The sequence below is a fragment of the Haematobia irritans genome, chromosome 3 (genome assembly GCF_050003625.1).
Source record: "Haematobia irritans isolate KBUSLIRL chromosome 3, ASM5000362v1, whole genome shotgun sequence".
In the NCBI taxonomy this organism is placed as follows: Eukaryota; Metazoa; Arthropoda; class Insecta; order Diptera; family Muscidae; genus Haematobia; species Haematobia irritans.
Window position 1 is genome coordinate 8,475,548 of NC_134399.1, and position 21,900 is coordinate 8,497,447.

A 21,900-nucleotide genomic window follows, 5' to 3' on the forward strand; every position below is an offset into this window, starting at 1 on the left:
CGGAAGATGCGAGATGGTTAGATAGAAAACTTTTTGCAATAATTTCACATTTATCGTCCTGTTTGTAATAGATCAGTCCATTTTGCTTTAGCGGCGGCATTGCTTTTGATTTTTTCTTCACAATCTTTGAAATTTTCCAGAAGGTGGAAGAAGCTTTCTCCAAGGACGAGAGAACGTTGTTCCATTTCCTGTTTCGAAAGAGCGAAAGTTCATCTGTAATTCTATTGTTCAAGTAGTTCATATGGGATCTATCGACTACATCGCGGTAGCGTTTCCATTTTCTTTTGAAAAAGTTTCTGAGCTTTATCAACTGGGTGATATTTTTGGGTATTTCATTTTTAATTGGATGGGCGTGGATTTTCGGCACACTAGCTAATATCGAGTTATTAACGATATTGTTAAAATCATTTACCATTTCGTCGACTTGGGCTGTACTGAGTACATCTTCATACGATAGTTTAGCGTTTCTGTTTATGTATTTCTTAAAGAGCTTCCAATTTGCTTTTTGAAAATTTAGAAATCCGTTTTCGGAGGTATCAGAAGATAAATTTATTTCCGTATATACTGGCAGGTGGTCAGATGATAGATTATTTAGGACCTTAGCAGAAGTCATAAATTGAGGTAAATCAGTTAAGTAGAAGTCCAGCGTCGAAGGTTGTCTTTTCGGATCGGATGGTATATAAGTACTTTCAGCGGGGAACAGAATATCGAAGTATTTTGTTTGCAGTTTATCAAAGAGCAAATTTCCCCATGTGTTACATCTTTGGCAACCCCAATAGGTATGGCTACAGTTTAAATCACCTCCAATTAAAAAGTTTTTAGATGATGTCAACTTGTGGAGATCTAGTATAAAGTTCTGTTTGAAAGATGAGTCGTTGCGGCTGTTACCCCCAGGAAAATAGCACGCATAAATGTCAAGAGTTTTACCTTCAAGTGGAATTTGAACACCGATGTTTTCAATATGTTTAGTGTTTTTGGGACCCAAGAGTTTGTGTCTAATCTTTTTCCTAATGATAATTGAAACGCCACCACCTCGTCTATCCTGGCGATCGTATCGGTAACAGAAAAAGTTAGGATTTTTAATTGAGATGCTAGGATTTAGCCATGTTTCACAGAGAAGGCATATGTCAATTTCCATTAATTCTAAAAATTTGTATAATTCATCTATTTTGTTTCGAATGCCTCTAGCATTCCAAGAAATAATTTTTACTGGATTTGTCAATTTAAAAATTTGAAGGCCAGTCCAGTGATCACTTCAAATTGATCAAACTTTGTTTTACAATTTCTCAACTTGGAGATTAGTTCAAGTGTTAGGTTTTTTAATTCATCAATGGAAAACAAATTTTCTGATGTAGTACTGTGACTGTTTACCCATGAAGTACTGAATTGAGGGACTTGATTTAGAGGATTTGGAAAATTTTGAGTGTAGTTTTGAGCTTGGGAAGGCGCAAAATTCAGGTTTTTACGTACAACCCGTTTAGGTCTGGCACGATTTCTAATTTCCAAGTATTTAAGCCTGCTAGGGCAGTCTTGGGATATTGCCTTGTGATCCCCACCACAATTTGCACATTTTTGGATACTCTCATTGCAATCAACTGTCAAGTGGTTTCCGGCGCAATGGGCACAAAAAGAATTTACTTTACATCTACTGGATCCGTGGCCAAACATTTGACAGTTGTGGCATTGAGTTAGTTTATTACGGCCAGGTTTTTGATACTCCCATTTAACTTTGATATGTTCCAGTGCTGAGTAATTTTCCTTAAGTTCTTTTAGAGATATAGATTTTCTTTCGAAATATACCACATAAATAATTTGTTCTTCTCTGTTTTCAAGTTTGCGAACCACAATTTTGACATCAGTACATTTTAGTCCTTTATTGATGAGCTTTTCTTTAATTAATTTGGGATCTTGTTTGTCTAATCCCAGGAGAATAGCCTTGAATGGTTTATCATGCTTTGTACCATACGTAAAAAATTCAAAAGAGAAATTTTTCTTTGCCTTTTCGCAAACTTGTTCAAAATCCTGTAAATTGGTACAAAAAAATTTCAAGCCAATTGACATTTTTCTAATAGAGTATTCTTTTATACTCATAGTTCTGCACATTTCTTCCAGCTGTTCAACTTTGCATTTTAAGAAAGTAATCGGTGGTACTTTTATCTTTTTACCAACCTCAGCTTTTTCGACAATTATCTCATCCTCATCTTCGTCATCGATAGTTTGAAGCGGGTGGTAATAGTTTTGGTTCTCTTTGAGAGAACTTGATGGTTTGGTTTTCTTACTCATTTTTTCATGAGGAACATCATTCTCAGTCCGAGAACGTTTAATGGTGATTTTTTTTTTTTTTTTTCTTTATTTTTTCTCTCAGCTATAAGTGTGAAGTAACTGTTTCAATAGATTTTGTTGTTGTTTTAACGAGTGTGCTTGACAACGAAAAACCACGTCTTAACTCAACAAGAGGAAGAACAGGAATGTCCATATTAGTTAAATATAAAACTGCTTAGCCATCTTGTTGAGAGATTTACGGCAGTTGATGTTCGTTATCGAGTTGAGTACCAATAATCCCAATGATTGCTTGAGTAAATCATTATGCTAAAATTTAATGTAATGTCGAATTTAAACCATCTCCCTTTATTCCTAAAGGAAACCCGCTGGTAAAAAAGTTAGGTTTTTTTGCCCTAAAACGTTATCATTTGGCCACCTATTAAAAAATATAGCATTACAATTTTCAATTTATTTATTTTTTTATATATGTAAATTTTTATTGAATAAAAAAAAATATATATGTAATTTTTTTATTAAATAAAACCAAAAGAAGTTTCTTGTCCGTTCATAATAAAATAAAATTTTGACAAAATTTTCTATAGAAATAAAATTTTGACAAAATTTTCTATAGAAACAAAATTTTGACAAAATTTTCTATAGAAATAAAATTTTGACAAAATTTTCTATAAAAATAAAATTTTGACAAAATTTTCTATAGAATAAAATTTTGCCAAAATTTCCTATAGAAATAAAATTTTGAGAAAATTTTCTATAGAAATAAAAATTTTGACAAAATTTTCCATATAAATAAAATTTTTGACAAAATTTTCTATAGAAATAAAATTTTGACAAAATTTTCCATAGAATAAGATTTTGACAAAATTTTCTATAGAAATAAAATTTTCAGAAATTTTTCTTTAGAAATAAAATTTTAACAAAATTTTCTATAGAAATAAAATTTTGACAAAATTTTCTATAGAAAAAAGAATTTTGACAAAATTTTCTATAAAAATAAAATTTTGACAAAAATTTCTATAAAAATAAAATTTTGAAACAATTTTCTATAGAAATAAAATTTTGACAAAATTTTCTATAAAAATAAAATTTTAACAAAATTTTCTATAGAAATAAAATTTTGACAAAATTTTCTATAGAAATAAAATTTTGACAAAATTTTCTATAGAAATAAAATTTTGACAAAATTTTCTATAGAAATAAAATGTTGACAAAATTTTCTATAGAAATAAAATGTTGACAAAATTTTCCATAGAAATAAAATTTTGAGAACATTTTCTATAAAAATAAAATTTTGAGAAAATTTTCCATAGAAATAAAATTTTGAGAAAATTTTCTATAGAAATAAAATTTAGAGAAAATTTTCTATAGAAATAAAATTTTGACAAAATTTTCTATAGAAATAAAATTTTGACAAAATTTTCTATAGAAATAAAATTTGGAGTAAAGTTTCTATAGAATTAAAATTTTGAAAAAAAAAAATCTATATATCCTAAAGAAAACGCGGAACCCATAAGTTGGTAAAAAAATTACGATGTTTTTGCCCTAAAAAAGTATCATTTGGCCACCTATTATTATAAAATATAGCTTTACGATTTTCAATTTACTTTTTATTAATTTTCTTTTTTTTATATGTAAATTGTCATTAAATAAAACCTAGAGAATTTCTATAGTTTCAATTGTACATTGTTTTTAAGTTTCTTGTCCGTTCATAATAAAATATTTCTCTAGATTCCCTATTGTTTGTGTGATAATTTCTTTTTTTGTGTGTGTTGTCCTCGTGAGTAACTAAACTAAAATGGGTAGCAATTTTATTGATCATATATAGCGACAATTTCAATTATTTTATTTTGTTTTTATTGTTGAATTTCTTTTTCTTTAATTCCAGATGTTATCTAAACATCCATAACTTCCCACCCCCAACAACAACATAATTTGTTCAATATCAAATAGATGCTATTGTGCCTAAAATGAATCGAAAGTATCCCCCTCATTATCGAAAGAAATCGATCGACCCACAAAAAAAAAAAACAAAACCAATCAGAAATGCCAAGAAATTACACCTATCCCTGAAAAGCCAAATACAAAACAAAACCATAGTAGTTAACCACTCTCAAAAACACGAGAAATAAAAACAAAAAGATTTGCAGTCAAAACAAATCCACTTTATCATTAATGTGGTATGCCATGGAAATATTTGCTCAATTTTTTGTGTTTATGTTTTACTTTTTTCCATATTTACATTTAAAATCATCTATTTAAAATCATATTGAAAACTTAAGCAAAAAAAAAAAAAAAAAAACAACAATCGATAAATCATAATTAAGTTTTGTTTGGTATACATAATCATACAAATTAATATTTTATGTAACACCCTTGTAACTCATTAACAAAAAATAAAAACCTAAACGTTTTAACAAAATATTCATACAAATATGTAAGGTAACTAACATTTCATTTATCATATAATTTTGTTTACTAATTTTATTTTGTGAATGTATATTTGTAGATCTTTAATTTGTTATTGTCTTTTTTTTATATATTTAGTAACAGAAAAGGGAAAGGGAATTTTTAATTGAAGAGATATGAAAATCCCATTTTTGCTGGATGAAAAAAAATCTATAGAAATAAAAATTTTGACAAAATTTTCTATAGAAATAAAAATTTGAGAAGATTCCATATAGAAATAAAATTTTGAGAAATTTTTCTATAGAAATAAAAATTTGACAAAATTTTCTATAGAAATAAAATTTTGACAAAATTTTCTATAGAAATAAAATTTTGAGAAAATTTCCTAAAGAAATAAAATTTTGACAAAATTTTCTATAGAAATGAAATTTTGATAAAATTTCACATAGAAATAAAATTGTGAAAAATTTTCTATAGAAATAAAATTTTGATAAAATTTCAAATAGAAATAAAATTTTGACAAAATTTTCTATAGAAATAAAATTTTGAGAAAATTTTCTATAGAAATACAATTGTGAGAAAATTTTCTTTAGAAATAAAATTTTAACAAAATTTTCTATAGAAATAAAATTTTGACAAAATTTTCCATAGAAATAAAATTTTGAAAAAATTTCCTATAAATAAATATATAAATAAATAAATAAAAATAAATAAATAAAATTGTGACAAAATTTCCTATAGAAATAAAATTTTGACAAAATTTTCCATAGAAATAAAATTTCTGACAAAATTTTCTATAGAAATAAAATTTCTGACAGAATTTTCTATAGAAATAAAATTTTTGACAAAATTTTCTATAGAAATAAAATTTTGACAAATTTTTCTTTAGAAATAAAATTTTTGACAAAATTTTCTATAGAAATAAAATTTTTCACAAAATTTTCTATAGAAATAAAATTTTGACAAATTTTTCTTTAGAAATAAAATTTTGAGAAAATTTTCTATAGAAATAAAATTTTGACAAAATTTTCTATAGAAATAAAATTTCTGACAAAATTTTCTATAGAAATAAAATTTCTGACAAAATTTTCTATAGAAATAAAATTTTTGACAAAATTTTCTATAGAAATAAAATTTTGACAAATTTTTCTTTAGAAATAAAATTTTTGACAAAATTTTCTATAGAAATGAAATTTTGATAAAATTTCACATAGAAATAAAATTGTGAAAAATTTTCTATAGAAATAAAATTTTGATAAAATTTCAAATAGAAATAAAATTTTGACAAAATTTTCTATAGAAATAAAATTTTGAGAAAATTTTCTATAGAAATACAATTGTGAGAAAATTTTCTTTAGAAATAAAATTTTAACAAAATTTTCTATAGAAATAAAATTTTGACAAAATTTTCCATAGAAATAAAATTTTTTTTGTTTTTTGATCTCAGCTTAAAGCCATGCATTGACTAAACTACAAGAGTAGCTTAACCAACAGAGGAAAAGTATGCTTGTCAAATTTATTTGGGCAAAGCCCTATAGACTGCAAGATGGTTGGATGTACAGCTGTTTCGGAATTACCACATTCCTCATCAGCATCCTCTACTTGCAGCAAAACTATCAACCAATTATCAGAATAAATTCGGGTAATTCACTCAACCCAACGTGAACTACACTTGAACCTCCCGAAAAAGGGTTTGATAGTCGGCTACTGCCTAAACAAATTTGCCAGCATATCTCTTTTCCTTTGCCAAACTCAAATCATCGATTTGTATGTATTTGGCTGGGTTTGTTTTTGAGCGTGCTTCCTCTATCTTCATTCGTTTTGTTTGTTATTGTTGGCTTCTCTTCAATCGTTATTGTTGTTTTTTTGTTTTTTGATCTCAGCTAAAAAATTTTGAAAAAATTTCCTATAAATAAATATATAAATAAATAAATAAAAATAAATAAAATTGTGACAAAATTTCCTATAGAAATAAAATTTTGACAAAATTTTCCATAGAAATAAAATTTCTGACAAAATTTTCTATAGTAATAAAATTTCTGACAAAATTTTCTATAGAAATAAAATTTTTGACAAAATTTTCTATAGAAATAAAATTTTGACAAATTTTTCTTTAGAAATAAAATTTTTGACAAAATTTTCTATAGAAATAAAATTTTTCACAAAATTTTCTATAGAAATAAAATTTTGACAAATTTTTCTTTAGAAATAAAATTTTGAGAAAATTTTCTATAGAAATAAAATTTTGACAAAATTTTCTATAGAAATAAAATTTCTGACAAAATTTTCTATAGAAATAAAATTTCTGACAAAATTTTCTATAGAAATAAAATTTTTGACAAAATTTTCTATAGAAATAAAATTTTGACAAATTTTTCTTTAGAAATAAAATTTTTGACAAAATTTCCTATAGAAATAAAATTTTTGACAAATTTTTCTATAGAAATAAAATTTTTGACAAAATTTTCTATAGAAATAAAATTTTGACAAATATTTCTTTAGAAATAAAATTTTGACAAAATTTTCTATAGAAATAAAATTTTGACGAAATTTTCTATAGAAATAAAATTTTGAGAAAATTTCATATAGAAATAAAATTTTGACAAAATTTCCTATAGAAATAAAATTTTGACACAATTTCCTATAGAAATAAAATTTTGACAAAATGTTCTATAGAAATAAAATTTTGAGAAAATTTTCTTTAGAAATAAAATTTTAACAAAATTTTCTATAGAAATAAAATTGTGAAAAAATTTCCTATAGAAATAAAATTTTGACAAAATTTCCTTTAGACATAAAATTTTGCAAAAATTTCCTATAGAAATAAAATTTTGACAAAATTTTCTATAGAAATAAAATTTTGACAAAATTTTCTATAGAAATAAAATTTTTGACAAAATTTTCTACAGAAATAAAATTTTGAGAAAATTTTCTATAGAAATAAAATTTTGACAAAATTTTCTATAGAAATAAAAGTTTGCAAAATAAGATTTTTTGTTTGGTAGTTTTGTTTTTGGTAAAATTTTCTCCAAATTTTGGTAAACGATTTTTGGCTGGCACTTAGAACGCTATAGATGCATTCTTATTTCTCGAGATATGTTTCTCAACTTCTTCGTGGGGATGCGATCTCCTTTAAAGTCGCTCAAGAACCAAAGGCCCTGATGATGGCGAATATATTCCTTAAGCTACACTTCCGCAGATCGGAAAAAGGCCAGTAACTTGTTTCTTCTAAAGGATAATGCTGGACACTGGCACAGAAAGTGAGACAGACAAGTCTTTCGTAACTTCCAGGTCCGGAAACCATCTGCAAATATCATCATCTTCAAAACCTATTCTTACCATATGTTTCCCATGTGTGTTATGTCCAGTTATAATTCCAATTAAAGGCCTCATTTCCTTTTCATATTTGACATGAATCCTGTAAAAAAATGAAGACAATGGAGGAAAAACGTCCACAACGTCATTATTCGTCTCACAAGTGCCCTCCTCAGCCAGCACATATGATTCTTCATTCTCCATTATTCCACAGGGCCCAAGGACCCCAGCACACAGTTACATTATGCTACTCAGTAAGAACCCAAAGTTCTATATGACAGCAGCTGACTACCTTCAGACCTTATGTCTGCGTTGCCCAAGGCCTTTAAAGCTGATTGGCTGTCGATGAAGAAGGTGATATCGCTTCTGAATAACGGTCTCATCAACAGCGACTCAGCAGCTTTTGTGATTGCAGAAATTTCTGTCCGAAAGATACTGTTTTCGCTATCTAACGTATACGACTCTCATATTCCTAATTCACTGCAATAAATGCTATTTCTGGCAACATGGTCATGAAATCCATAATTTACCCTCTTTATAAAAAGATCATAACCTCTGGAAATTGGTTCCAAATTTAGATATAAATATTATATCTACAGATAGCCTGCATTGGACAAATTTTTCATCACAACCGTCTCTTGTAACCGATCTGATTGTGGTTTTTGTCCACATCGATAGAGGGTTTCGTACAGTTTAATATATAGGACCAATAGATACCTTATACTATTTGATATATATTATTATAATATCCTAAATAAAATCGTAAAAAAAATTAAATACACTCAAATGGCTTAGTTCTAATTTTTTAGAAAGACGTTAGAGTAGACTTTCCTTATATTTACCAATAAAAATGGGTTTGCAATAAAAAAATCTTAGAATGGCAATTCCTAGAATATTCAGTTTCTAACTTTTATAGCTTTAAAACGTAGCCAATTTGAAGGCGAAATTCCATTAATCGTTATGCTAAAAATGTCAAATTTTTATAGCTTTTAGTTGTAGCATACTTTGAGGCGAATTTTCATAAATCTTTAGATTAGGAAAGCCCATTCCTCACCCTTTTTCTTTACTAAATTTATAAAAACATCATTTGCTCTCTGTATTAAATTTTCTGCTTTAAAATATTTATATTTTTGTATGATTAATCTAATTCATAGTTCTCGCTAAAAGTAGTATATCATTTTATGTGTGTGTGTGCGTGTGGACGTTTGATTGTATTAGACAAACTGTTGTAAATTTTATACTATTTTGACTAATCGCATTCATTTCGTTTTTTCTCATTTCTCCATTTTCTGGAACATCGTTTTAGGTTCAGCACCACTTGGTTTCTACACGCCTGTGAAGGCACCCATTGATAAACTCTTTCAATTAGGTGTAACACGAGCCCCCTCATTGGAACCCTCAACAAATGGTAACGGCAGTAATCTTCTAATAAATGGCATGGGCAGCAGTGGCGGTAGCATTGTTTGCATCTCCAAAGGCCTGATAGAAGACAATGATGATGACCTTGAAGGCGAAAAAGAACCGGAAAGTCTGCAATATATAAAACCTGCAGATGATGATGATCTCAATTTGGCCTACAGTGAGGGTACACAGAAAACCGATTTATTATATTAAGTGAACGAACGAATGTTAGCCCAAGCAAAGACTTGCTTCAATTCGTTTGTTTAGAGGCGCAGGTGCGCACTCACCTAGCCCTTATGCCTAGGTATCCTGGGTTAAGGATTTAAATATTTTTTTCGTTTATTAGAAATAACTTTTTGTATTGGGTAATAAACAGATTGTCTGGCCACCCAGTAAATTCGTTGATTGCGCGCGTAATTTAGAATGAGAGCCTATTGCAAAAATAAAAATGTATTCATTTTGTATTAATTCAAGAATGTTATTTAATTTGTATTTGAAATTCTATGTGTATTATTATCGCTTTTTGTGATGTTCTTGTCGTAAAGATATTTTTCTGAAAATGTGAATGAATGGCAACAAATCGCTTGCTCTCTCTCTTTTTCGCTCTATCTCTATCTCTTCAATATTGTATTTTCGATTTAGAAGAAAATTTCTTCAAGTAGAAATTAAAATAGAAATATATAAAAATATTTTCCATAATATATACATACATATACAGAGCTTAATTTAAATAATTTTTTTTGTATACATTCTTATAAATATATAAATTTATGGTATTTTCTATTTTGTAGTTTAAAAAACGAATTCAAGTTTTCTTTAAAAAACTGAAATTCATTAGTTTAAAAGAAAAATACATTTTTGCTATCGTTTATGCGATTCTTTGTAGTATTTAAGTTTTATACAATAAGTCTTATTTATTAATATTTCCAATAAAATATATACCATAAAAATATACATATACATATAAACAAAATTATTATTATTATTAAATATTGATCGAATTATTGAAAGATCCAAAATGAGCTAAATAAACATAAATATTCTAAACATAAAATGAAAATGTTTTATTCACATTTTTGTGACGAATCCACTTTTGATATTTTTTAAAATTTGTTTAAAATCGACCAATTAGGTTTTTAACGAAAAAATCGATATTGGGTTAAAAAAGAATATGAAGCAAATATTTCTATGGTGGGTTAAGTTAGGGTGTAAAGGATAACCACATGAATCGAATCGATATCCACTTAGCTCACTATAGGTTCTTTGTGATTTCTCGAGATAGGTTAAAGTGACAGCCCGATTTATTGTCAGGCTCACTTCGACTATTCAGTCCATTGTGATATTTCTCGAGGTAATTTTCTCAACTTCTTCTTCATGGGGTGGTCCAGTTTAAAGTGTCTCAAGAAATTCCATTTATCAGTCTTCCTTAAAGTTGCATAAAACATCCAACCAGAGGTCTTGATGAAGAGGAATGTGTTCCTTAAGCTAAAATCCCGCGGTGATAGGCCGCAAGAAAAAGAAGCCCAGCATCTTGTTTCTTCTAAGGGATAATGCTGGGCACTTACACAGTAAGTGGTGCGAGTCTTCCTTAACTTCTGGTTCCAGACACCATCTGCAAATGACATCATATTTAAGCGCTATACCATATGCCTTCCAAGTGTGTTAGCCCTAGTTATTAGTTAATGTCTGCTCATCGTCATCACAATTTTGCAATTCCTACGGTTCTTTTTGTTCCACATCAACTTAGTTTGCTCGCAACCTTCCGAAGAGCCCCAAAGACCTCGCCATAGTTAATCATATTTGTCATGAATCCCGTAAAGATATGAAGGCAAAGGAGGAAAAACCTCTGCAAGGACATTATTCCTTCCACGAGCACCCTCCTTAGCCACCATATATGTTTCTTCATTTCCCATTATTCCACAGTACCCAGGTACCCAACGCAGAGTCACATTCTGTTGTTCCATGGGAACCATAATGTTGATGAAGAAGCTGATATCGCTTCTCATCAACAGCGACTTAGAAAAACTTGGTAACTTTGAGAGAATTTGTAGACGAATATTTTCCAATATTTTAGAAAGTTCATTTTTTAATTTTTGGAAAATTCAAAAAGTGGATTTTCCAATATTATTTTGAAAAGTCGAAGAGTCTATTTTTTCAATTTTTTACACAAGTCAATAACTCAAAAAGTCCACATTTTAAAAAGGTTCAAAATGGCGATTTTTGATTCTGAATACAATCGTAAAATAATCTTTTACGATTTTCAAAATCGACCCATACCAAGGATTATACGAGAAACAAAATCCACATTTAAAAAAAGTTCAAAACGTCGAATAATGATTTTGAATACAATCCCTAAAATGGTTCGTAAAATTATCTTTTACGTTTTTCAAAATCCAAAATCAGGGATTATACGAGAAACAAAGTCAAAATCAAAAATGAGCCAAAAAAAAAAAAAAATAACAATACCATACTTAATGGCAATACCCTCACCATTTATGGATTCAACTGAGCACCATATAGGGTTATCGGTTTAAAATATAGCCCATCCACATTACGCTCGAAATCCACTAAAAGTGGATTTTAAATCCCTTTTTTTTAAGGCAAATGACAGTTGAAATGTAGTTAAAGTGGATTTTGGAAGTGCAATGTGGATCAGGTATTAGGTACTTAGATATTCAAACTGGAATATCCGTTTATATGAAAACAAAGACTTATAGCCTTTATGATTGTAGGAGACAGACGGATCATCTCAGGTCGTAGCCGATTGCTGGGTAGGAACCCGATTGAAAAACCAAGGAAGTACAAAAGCGAAAACCACTTAAAGTATTAATTTCGTGTTTAACCGCTAAAATCACCATTTTCGCGATTACTTTTCTTTAACAGTTTAAAGAATATAAACTTTGTGAAAAGGTTCTTTTGGGCAATTTCCCATTATGTTATAATAAAATTTGCATTTTATTCCTTTTTTAATGATTTATTTTGGCGGCTGAACTCGAACATAGCACCTTAATATGAAAATAATCGGCATAAAAGTTTAAAGTCGATATAAATGAATTATAAAAAGTCGTTTAGTTTATTCGAAATCGATGCCTTCTGTATGTTATTATTTCGAAAAATCGGTGCCAGTTATTTGGAAACTTCCCAACCAACTTTCGATGTTCACCAATGTCAATCAAAATTGCCATATCACTGATCTCCAAAACATAAAATTGGCATACAACATTTTAGAAAATTGAGTTACGTGTAAAAAACGGTTTTAATCATAAATGCTCAACCAAATTTAAGTTAAAAATATTAATATCTCTTTTTGAAATAATTTTTATTTTATAACATTTTTTTTCGAACTTTATACATTTGGAAATTATGCTCCTATATAATGGTTATACTTATATTTAAAAAAATCAAAATCTATACTACATATTAAATTTTCTTGAATAATCATAGTTTCTATGATCTAGAATGATAATTATTAAGTCCACCATGCCTTTGTATTGCCACTTGAACCATGTAGTGGATCGTCATTTTCTTCGTGTTTTACATTAATTGTTTCATCTAATTCCTCCAAGTGATCTTCTGGCATATCGTTGTCGTCAGTCATTTGATTGGTTTCGGCATTAGTTGCTCTGGTAATAGCCATTGGCCCACTTTTCGTTCTCTCGGCACTTTCCACATATTTATGAAGTATTTTGAGCATTTCAATTTTGGCCCTTAATTTTGCACTATCCCCTAATTTTCTAAAGGTAGGGACCAACGATAGACAGAATGATATATCGCCATCACGTATTTTAAAAGATGGCACCGGTCCCGGTCCTGATGTAGCACTAGAACTAGCTGTCGTACTCGAAGCAGGATGAACATTGGTCTTCTTCAAAACATCAAAGTTTTTAATGACATCTTTAGGAGTTTTGCGAAACTTAGGCGGTGCTGATGGTGTTGTTGTTGGTGGGGTTTTTTGTAAAACTACCGCCTTTGGTGTGGGTTTAACGTTTCGTTTGGGATTTCTTCTTAAATCTGGTGAATGTCGGTCTTCTTCAATGCTGTCAGTTGATTTAAGCAATTCTTCCATTACTTCGTCTGTATCGTTCTCCTCCATATAATACTGGCTCATATTGTCACCGTCCACTGATTCTGTTTTCGCCTTATTTGCCCCGGTTAATTTATATCCGACATAGGGCTTCATAAATTCCATTTCCTCGAAATACACATACTTCCGTTTTTTATTTGCATCAGCGGAATTTACCAGTTTCAGTTCCCGATAGAAATGGTCACGAATATGTTTCCATTTGGCCTGAATTTCATCAACTATATAAAGAAAACAACAGGTTAGTTTCAAAATTTGTTAAGACATATAATGTTGGTCTTTTCTCGCTGTTACCTCTAGCGTCCTTCTCAATGTCGGTATACGAATCCCAATCCTCTTGTGGGGTCAACTTTTCGCCTACTTCCAACCAAAGTTGATGCTTGTGTTCTCTTTTCGGATGTTCAAGAAGATCCCTATTATATATACCAGGGCGGCATTTGACTTCTCTTATTAGGTCCTTGGAGTTAAAGCCGGACATTTTTCCTGGACAGTGTTAAAAATCAGCGTCTATAAAAAAACGCTACAAATGGGTGAAATTAATTTCTAGAGTTGCCAATACACTAAACGAAACGCTTAGTTAGTAGTTCTTACGTGTTGCAAGCAACGTAACGAATAAATGTAACAATAGGCTTGTTTGTTTTAATACTGGATAAACAAGCCATGAGGTACTAAAAGAAAACATAGTAACAGTATGTCGAGAACATATACAAAGTTACGCAACAATGTTTTGAGTTGTTTAACCGTCAAATTAATTTAAATTCTATTTGTTTAATATGTAAGTTTTTTTAAGCGTTTATTTTTTTTAATTTCATCCTTCAAAACTCGTCAGATGTTGAATGTGAAATACACTATTTTGAAATATGTTCACACCAACCATACAATTCAAATAGTCAAAGCATTGCATTACGAAAGTGTCAAATTTTAAAAACATTTTTTTTAGAAAGAATACGTAAATATAGCTTTTAACAACTTATATGACGTTCACATTTTACTTCTCACTATGACTCATTAGTAAAATAAATGTATCTGCCATCTTCGAACGTAATATTTGTATTTGTAAAGAAACTTACAGTGTGGCCAATCGATACGAATTTTCGGCGATGACTAAATAATCGGTAAATGTGTTATCGATCTCATAAACCTGCAGTAGTAACGATTATGCCTTCGGACTTAACCTATGGTGTGGCCAATATCTGCCATATGTTCGACACGAGCACTGTCGTCCGGATAAACTTATAATCTGGACGGCGCATAATGCGTCGTTCCTAATATGAATATCAGGACTGTAATGTTCCTGTCCGATTTTTTGAGGCATATCACAGATATTGGTCACATTGTAAGTTACGTTCGAAGACATAAACGAGACTGTAGCTTGTTAACGCGATTGATTACACACTTATCGATAGTTTTGTTTTCACCGACAATTCGTATCGTTTGGCCACACTGTAAGAATGTTTACAAACACAGACATTTCGTCCAGATAAATTACAATCTGAACGGAGCTTAAGTTTTGACATCTACATGTGTCAATGGGTAGATGTGAACGTACCTCTATATCTATATATGACTACGTAACATTTTGTTTTACGTTGATACCACTAATTCAGGTATTGGTCAATTGATTTTATGGACGCTCCTCCAAATCCACAAACATTTTCAGCAAATAAACATGGATTCGACAAGAAAAGCGAAAAAATATCTGGCTGATTCCAATCCAAGGGATCTTATAAGAGAAATAAAACGACGACCAGGCCTATATAATAAAGAGAAACTTGAACAACCACGGCGAGAACATAAGATGCAATTATGGATGGAGGTGGCCGAAAGTTTAACAAATTCAGATTTATGGGATTCATTTACGGAAGAAGAGAAAGGAGCTAAAGGTAAGTTTTATTCAAAGGTAAAACCAACAACGATGTGGGAAATAATTTGGAGATACAATCCGCTCAATATTGGTTAAATTTGTGGATCAAGTGCTTAGATTTATTCGGGTATACACGGAATTTCTGGTTCAAATGTATGATAAACGGCGGGAAAATGTAAGGAAAGAATTACTGGATTCCATAGAATGAAGGGATATTGTACATAATAATCTGTGGATAATCTGCTTTCTTTAGAGCACAATATTGAATTCTATCCCACATTGTAAGGCATATTATTTAAATCATAGAATTATTCATATACTTTCTTATTTATATCATTATAGTGGATGAGGTTCAGCACAAATGGAAACATTTGCGTAATCACTTTCTACGCGAAGTGAAATTAATTAGGTCCGGGCAAGCTCATACAAAGAGAAAATACATTTACTACAATGACATGGAATTTATGACCCCTTTTGTCGGTCTGAAGTTATCTGGCAAACTTAGACGAAGTAACAGATCTACAGATTCAATGGATGATGATGACTACAGTGATAACGACCACAATAAGACAAATGATGAAACAAACATTGAATATGAGCCACAGAAGATTCCTCGACGGGTCAATAAAGTTGAAGGAAGAAAACTACCGCAATATACACCCAGTCCCAAAGAGTTAACGAAGGAACAAAAATTAGTCATAAACAAATTTGATGGATTAAAACGAATTTCGGAAAAGATTCGTCGCCCACCAAGTGTTCCAACGGTAACCCAAGTGAAGAAGCCACTACCATCAATAAGTATGCGTGATGGTGATGTATCGTTTTGCCTTTCATTGGTTCCAACAATGCGCAAACTAGATGAAAGCCAAAGACTGAAGGCCAAAATTGAAATTCTCACAATTCTTCACAAATTTGTTGAACCCGAAAACAGAAGTCGTGTTTTGAAAAGGCAGCGCGAAGTTAACCAACATAATAATCAGGAGTGTGAAGACGCGTATGAAGTAAATTATGAAAACAATCAATCTGAGGTAGATGAAAAAAATAATATTGTTTGGTGGACATAAACATAAAATAATACAGTTCAAACTAAACCTCATCCTGTTTCTTTAGTTTCCAAAAATATTTTGAGACAGGCAACAGGTCTGTTAATCGATAATTTTCTTTGTATTTATTTGTAATTTGTTGTTTTTTTTTTCAAATCGACATTCTCTTTCCATTCTACTATGTGAAATCCAAAAAGAGTTATAGTTTTAAAATATTATTCGATTGGATAACCGAATTTCCTCAAAACATATATTTTGGTCAAATATCTTCAACATTTTGCTTGGGCTGGTAAAACGAGTAAAATTGTCAACATGTTATCACGAAATAAAGTTGATTCTCAGTATTAATTTAAACATAGTGGAAGCCTTTAGTAAGTTCATAAAAAGCAATCAGAGGTGCTAAGGTAGACACAAAGTTTTATTTTGGACCAATTTTTTCCAAAATCGGACCAAATTTCCAATTTCCAAGAAAAATGCCTTAAGAAGTAATTTATTGCTTTACATAGTACTTCTATTAAATATAATGTGAACCAGAAGGTTAGGTTAGGTGGCAGCCCGATGTATCAGGCTCACTTAGACTATTCAGTCCATTGTGATACCACATTGGTGAACTTCTCTCTTATCACTGAGTGCTGCCCGATTCCATGTTAAGCTCAATGACAAGGGACCTCCTTTTTATCGCCGAGTCCGAACGGCGTTCCACATTGCAGTGAAACCACTTTGAGAAGTTTTGAAACCCTCAGAAATGTCACCAGCATTACTGAGGTGGGATAATCCACCGCTGAAAAACTTTTTGGTGTTCGGTCGAAGCAGGAATCGAACCCACGACCTTGTGTATGCAAGGCGGGCATGCTAACCATTGCACCACGGTGGCTCCCATGTGAACCAGAAAGAACTAGCAATGTTTAGAAATCGAAAAGAGGACTTTTTGATACTTTTTTTTTAAATTTGCAAAATTGACTTGCAAAAAGTCGACTTTTCAAAATTTTAAATCTGTTACTTGGTCAAAGTTTGGTAAAATAGAGACTCGTATTAGGTTTATATTGGCATAGGTCCCATGAAGAACAATCTCCCGATTTAACTTCTTAAGAAAATACATTAGAATCTTTGTATCCATAATATAATGCGTGTGGTGTGATAATCACACTGTGATTCATAGTGACGTGGGTGGCCAGAATGGGAGATAGTGGCTGTGCGGGAGCATACCTCCAACCCTTCCAGGACACGGACAATTCATAACGGTCCATATAAGCTTTATATAAGATCTCGTACAGCATAATCCCACTATTTCACTTCTGGTGCATATTCGTATAAGAATTATTGGGATGGCATCTAATCCCATAGTTTTGGAAATACTATTGCCTAAGTAATAAAAAATTAAAACACTAGAAAAACTGGATAAATTTGACCAAATTCTTGATAATGGTAAATTCCATTTGGTCCAAAAATCAGACCAATTTAGAAATTCAAAATCTTTTGGATCAATTTTGGTCCGATCGGCCAAAATGGTAACAATGCTGTTGAACCAATAGAAGCTGGTCATCACCCAACGTCTGTCACCTCAGTGTGATATGCTCATTCTTTAACCCTACGTTATACACTGATATAACTTTATGTGAAGCATTACCAATCAGATATTGTTCTTACCCCTCGATATGTGGTGAGGTCACTGTGGTCTTTTTTATACATAAATCTGTCTTTTTTATATAATCGCAAAACACTTCCTACAACAAAAAATTCAAAAACTTCCATAGGGAGCTTGGCACAAATCGGAGGGTTACATATTAAACTGATCGCAAAGAATCACCTCCTGAATCGATCTAGCCCGTTATGTACGTCGATCTAGCCCCTTATATACTAAATCCCGAGTTTAGCTGCTAAAATCGAACAAAAATCTGAAAAAGCCGAACGAAATTAAAACTTGGTTCTGGCTAATTTATATTAATTTTATATTTTATTTAAAATTAATTGTTAAAGAATAGTAAAAGTGTGTAAAAATAAATATTTTAGAGCGATAATGCGAACCTACCTTTATTCCAAATTACGTTATTCCATTTCTCAAGTTATTCGAAATATACAAAATAATTAGTTTGAAAATGATTTGAATTCAAATGTTCATTAATTACTCAGCTCTTGATTCTGGGATATTACGTTACTATACGTTCTGGTAATATGAAGTTCTGTCAACGGTCAATGTATCCCCGGCTGATTGTTATTATTACCATTTGACGGCTTTTTGTTTACTTTTTTTCATTTCTTATCGTATCCGTTCCATTGTTCGCATATTTTTTATAAAATTTTCAATAAAAACTAATAACTTATACATTTTTGTTTCGGTTAAAATAATAGTCCTCGCTCTTTCTTTGTATTTGATAAACTTTTGAGGAATATGTCTGAAGTCCGCATCAGGCCAAGACAGGTTTTAGTCTTAATTATAGTGTTTTTAGTCATACTTTTAATGGTCCATCGTAATGGCCGTAGAACCTGTAATGGCCCTGAATACCTCCAGGCTATGTACGCTAAACAGCAAGATGGTGATCTGCCTATTATTTACTGCATAACACCAACCTATGCGAGACCTCAGCAAAAGGCAGAACTAACAAGGTGAGTTGGCATGATGTTAGCGATTTCGAAAGATAAAAAATATACATATATGTATGTATGACTAATATCTTTTGTACTCTGGATCATAGGTTGTCGCATATATTTATGCTGGTGCCAAATTTGCATTGGATAATAGTGGAGGATGCAGAAAAAACTAGCGATTTGGTTAGAACTTTACTGGAAAGAGCTGGTTTAACACAGAGATCAACACAATTGAATGTCAAAACTCCTACAGCATTCAAGTTGAAGAATAACGATCCCAACTGGATAAAGCCTCGTGGTGTAGAGCAAAGGAATCTGGCCCTCTCATGGATTCGTACAAATGCCGATGCAGACAAACATAGTATTGTCTTCTTTATGGACGATGATAATTCCTATAGTGTAGAGTTATTTTCTGAGATGTCAAAAATCGAACCAGAACGTGTTGGAGTATGGCCGGTTGGTCTGGTTGGGGGTCTTATGGTGGAGAAGCCTTTACTTAATCCATCAACAAATGAAGTGGAAGGCTTTAATTCAGTATGGCGTCCAGAGAGGCCATTCCCACTTGATATGGCTGGCTTTGCTATAAGCACTGAATTATTTTTTAAGTATCCACAGGCAGTTTTCAGTTATGAAGTTCAGCGTGGTTATCAGGAAAGTGAGATTTTAAGACATTTAACTACTAGATCTCGCCTGCAACCCTTAGCCAATAATTGTCGTGATGTTTTAGTTTGGCATACACGAACTGAAAAAACGAAATTAACCAATGAAGAGGCTTTGAACAAACAAGGCAAAAAATCTGATGAGGGAATGGAGGTGTAATTGTTTTTGAAATATTTGAATCTTAGTGTCACTTAGTATTCTTACAATGTACTCGCTTCGTTAGTATGTCACTGGCGAAATGTCCGCAAATTACAGTTTGTCGATTTTTTGTTTATTGCCGCTAAAACCTCATTCACATGACACCTCCAAAATCCACTTTAATTAGAATTAATTTTTCATTTGCCTTATAAAAAATAGATTTCAAATTCACTTTTTTGTCGATTTCGAGTCTAATGTGAATGAGTTATTACATTTCTACATATGTATGATAAAACTTTCGAAAGAAATAATTTATTTTAGATAGTTAAATAATCTAATAATTTATTATATGTAAGTTGAAATCAATAGTTTGTTCAAATGTTTCTTGAAAAAGAATCTTACTAAAAACAGGACAATCAAACAAACCGTCACTACATAAAACATCATAACAATTTTGGGATTTGCTTATTAAACACTTTTTTTGACCATTTTACTCATATTTTTATTCATGGTCAATTTTTAACAGATCTTCTATGTTAAATGTTTTATTGTCTTACTCTCCTTTTTTCGAGATTATCCTAACAGAAAATATTTGTTTTTTTTTTGCGAATTTGGATACACATTTGTAAAATGCAGGTTATTTTTTAGTTAGAATGAGATTTTATGTTTTTAAATTATTATTGTCGCCACTTATACGCTGTCTTCCAGAGAACGTTGCCATGCTAACATGGATGACAAATAATATGTTGAAAATAAATATAAACCTTAAAAATTTTTAGAATTAAGAAGGAAACTAATTATTGCCTATAAATTGAATCGAAAAATAGGTAAGAAAAACTCAAGAGAGTTTGTTCCACAAATATGAAAAAATTAGACAAACAAACCAGCAATAGAAAAACAAAGTTCATACAATCCGATAGAAATGTGGTGCACAATTTCTTGCTACGATGCGGTTCATAATTATATACACGACAGGAGTTTTAGTATTTTAGTAGATTTTTGTGCTGTGTCTACTACCAAAATTCTCTGATGTAGTATTTTCGATTTCTGGATTTTTGTGGTGTTCCACATGGTTGCCATTTTGGTCCGATCGGACCAAAATTGGTCCAAAAAACTATTAGTTTTTATTTTCGTCAAATCGGTATTTTTTTTAAATTTTAAATAGAAGTAAAATTTTGGAAAAATTTTCTGTAGAAATAAAATTTTGACAAAAATTTCTATAGAAATAAAATTTGAACAAAATTTTCTATAGAAATAAAATTTTGCCAACATTTTGTACAGGAATAAACATTAAAAAATTTGTATTGAAAGACATTTTTGTAAAAACTTTATATAGAAATAAAATGTTGACAAAATTTTCTTTAGAAATAAAATTTTGATAAAATTTTCTATAAAAATAAAATTTTCACAAAATTTTCTACAGAAACAAAATTTTCACAAAAGTTTCTATAGAAATAAAAGTTTGACAAAATGTTCCATACACCCAAAGAAATTTGTTAGGGACAGCAGAAAAGTCTGCTAAAAAAGCAAAAAGTCGGCTGAAAAAGGGAAAGCAGTCACTGTTTGCTGTAATAGCAAACATTGTCTGCTATTTTTATACCCTTCACCACTACTGTGGTACAGGGTATAATAAGTTTGTGCATTTGTATGTAACGCCAAGAAGGAAAAGTCGGAGACCCATCGTTTAGTATACAGATCGTCTTAGAATTAAATTCTGAGTCGATTTAGCGATGTCCGTCTGTCTGTCTGTCTGTCTGTCTGTCCGTCTGTCTGTCTGTCTGTTGATGTATTTTTGTGTGCAAAGTACAGCTCGCAGTTTTATTCCGATTGTCCTAAAATTTGGTATAGGGTCCTGTTTCGACTCAAAGACGATCCCTATTGATTTTGGAAAAAATCGGTTCAGATTTAGATATAGCTGCCATATATATTTTTCACCGATCTGGTCATAATTGGCGTGTATATCAACCGATCTTCCTCAAATTTCGTACATCCGAATATTTTATGAGTCTCGAAAAACTGGCAAAATATCAGCAAAATCAGTTCAGATTTAGATATAGCTCCCATATATAGCTTTCGCCCGATTTACACTCATTTGCCCACAGAGGCCAATTTTTTGCTCCGATCTA

General features: G+C 30.7%; 5 protein-coding genes across 8 annotated transcripts in view; 4 read left to right on the forward strand and 1 right to left on the reverse strand.

Moving 5' to 3' along the window:
- The window catches only part of bif (protein phosphatase 1-binding protein bifocal), a 112,119-nt gene extending 101,657 nt beyond the window's left edge, over positions 1-10,462 (forward strand). For 2 of the 4 annotated variants that reach the window (XR_012720471.1, XM_075300280.1), the window contains one exon: positions 4,166-4,437. Coding sequence is in view for 2 of the 4 variants with exons in the window: in XM_075300280.1 (XP_075156395.1) it covers positions 4,166-4,176 (11 nt within the window). In the remaining 2 variants the exon portion in view is untranslated. Of the gene's footprint in view, positions 1-4,165; positions 4,438-9,307 lie in introns of those variants that run through there. The other 2 variants (XR_012720472.1, XM_075300279.1) reach the window with 2 other exon arrangements.
- RpLP2 (ribosomal protein LP2) overlaps positions 1-21,900 on the forward strand; it is a 507,190-nt gene that overhangs the window by 115,682 nt on the left and 369,608 nt on the right. The window lies entirely within an intron of this gene.
- Positions 12,703-14,024, reverse strand: LOC142229939 (uncharacterized). Its single transcript, XM_075300537.1, has 2 exons — positions 13,778-14,024; positions 12,703-13,704 (listed from the first exon to the last, which is right to left on the reverse strand). The coding sequence occupies exons 1-2, from the start codon at positions 13,959-13,961 to the stop codon at positions 12,872-12,874; spliced, it is 1,017 nt and encodes a 338-aa protein (XP_075156652.1). The 5' UTR covers positions 13,962-14,024; the 3' UTR covers positions 12,703-12,871.
- LOC142228633 (uncharacterized) lies at positions 15,079-16,748 on the forward strand. Its single transcript, XM_075299129.1, has 2 exons — positions 15,079-15,366; positions 15,690-16,748. The coding sequence occupies exons 1-2, from the start codon at positions 15,153-15,155 to the stop codon at positions 16,409-16,411; spliced, it is 936 nt and encodes a 311-aa protein (XP_075155244.1). The 5' UTR covers positions 15,079-15,152; the 3' UTR covers positions 16,412-16,748.
- GlcAT-I (Glucuronyltransferase I) lies at positions 18,607-20,571 on the forward strand. The gene is made up of 2 exons (XM_075299130.1): positions 18,607-18,994; positions 19,084-20,571. The coding sequence occupies exons 1-2, from the start codon at positions 18,780-18,782 to the stop codon at positions 19,793-19,795; spliced, it is 927 nt and encodes a 308-aa protein (XP_075155245.1). The 5' UTR covers positions 18,607-18,779; the 3' UTR covers positions 19,796-20,571.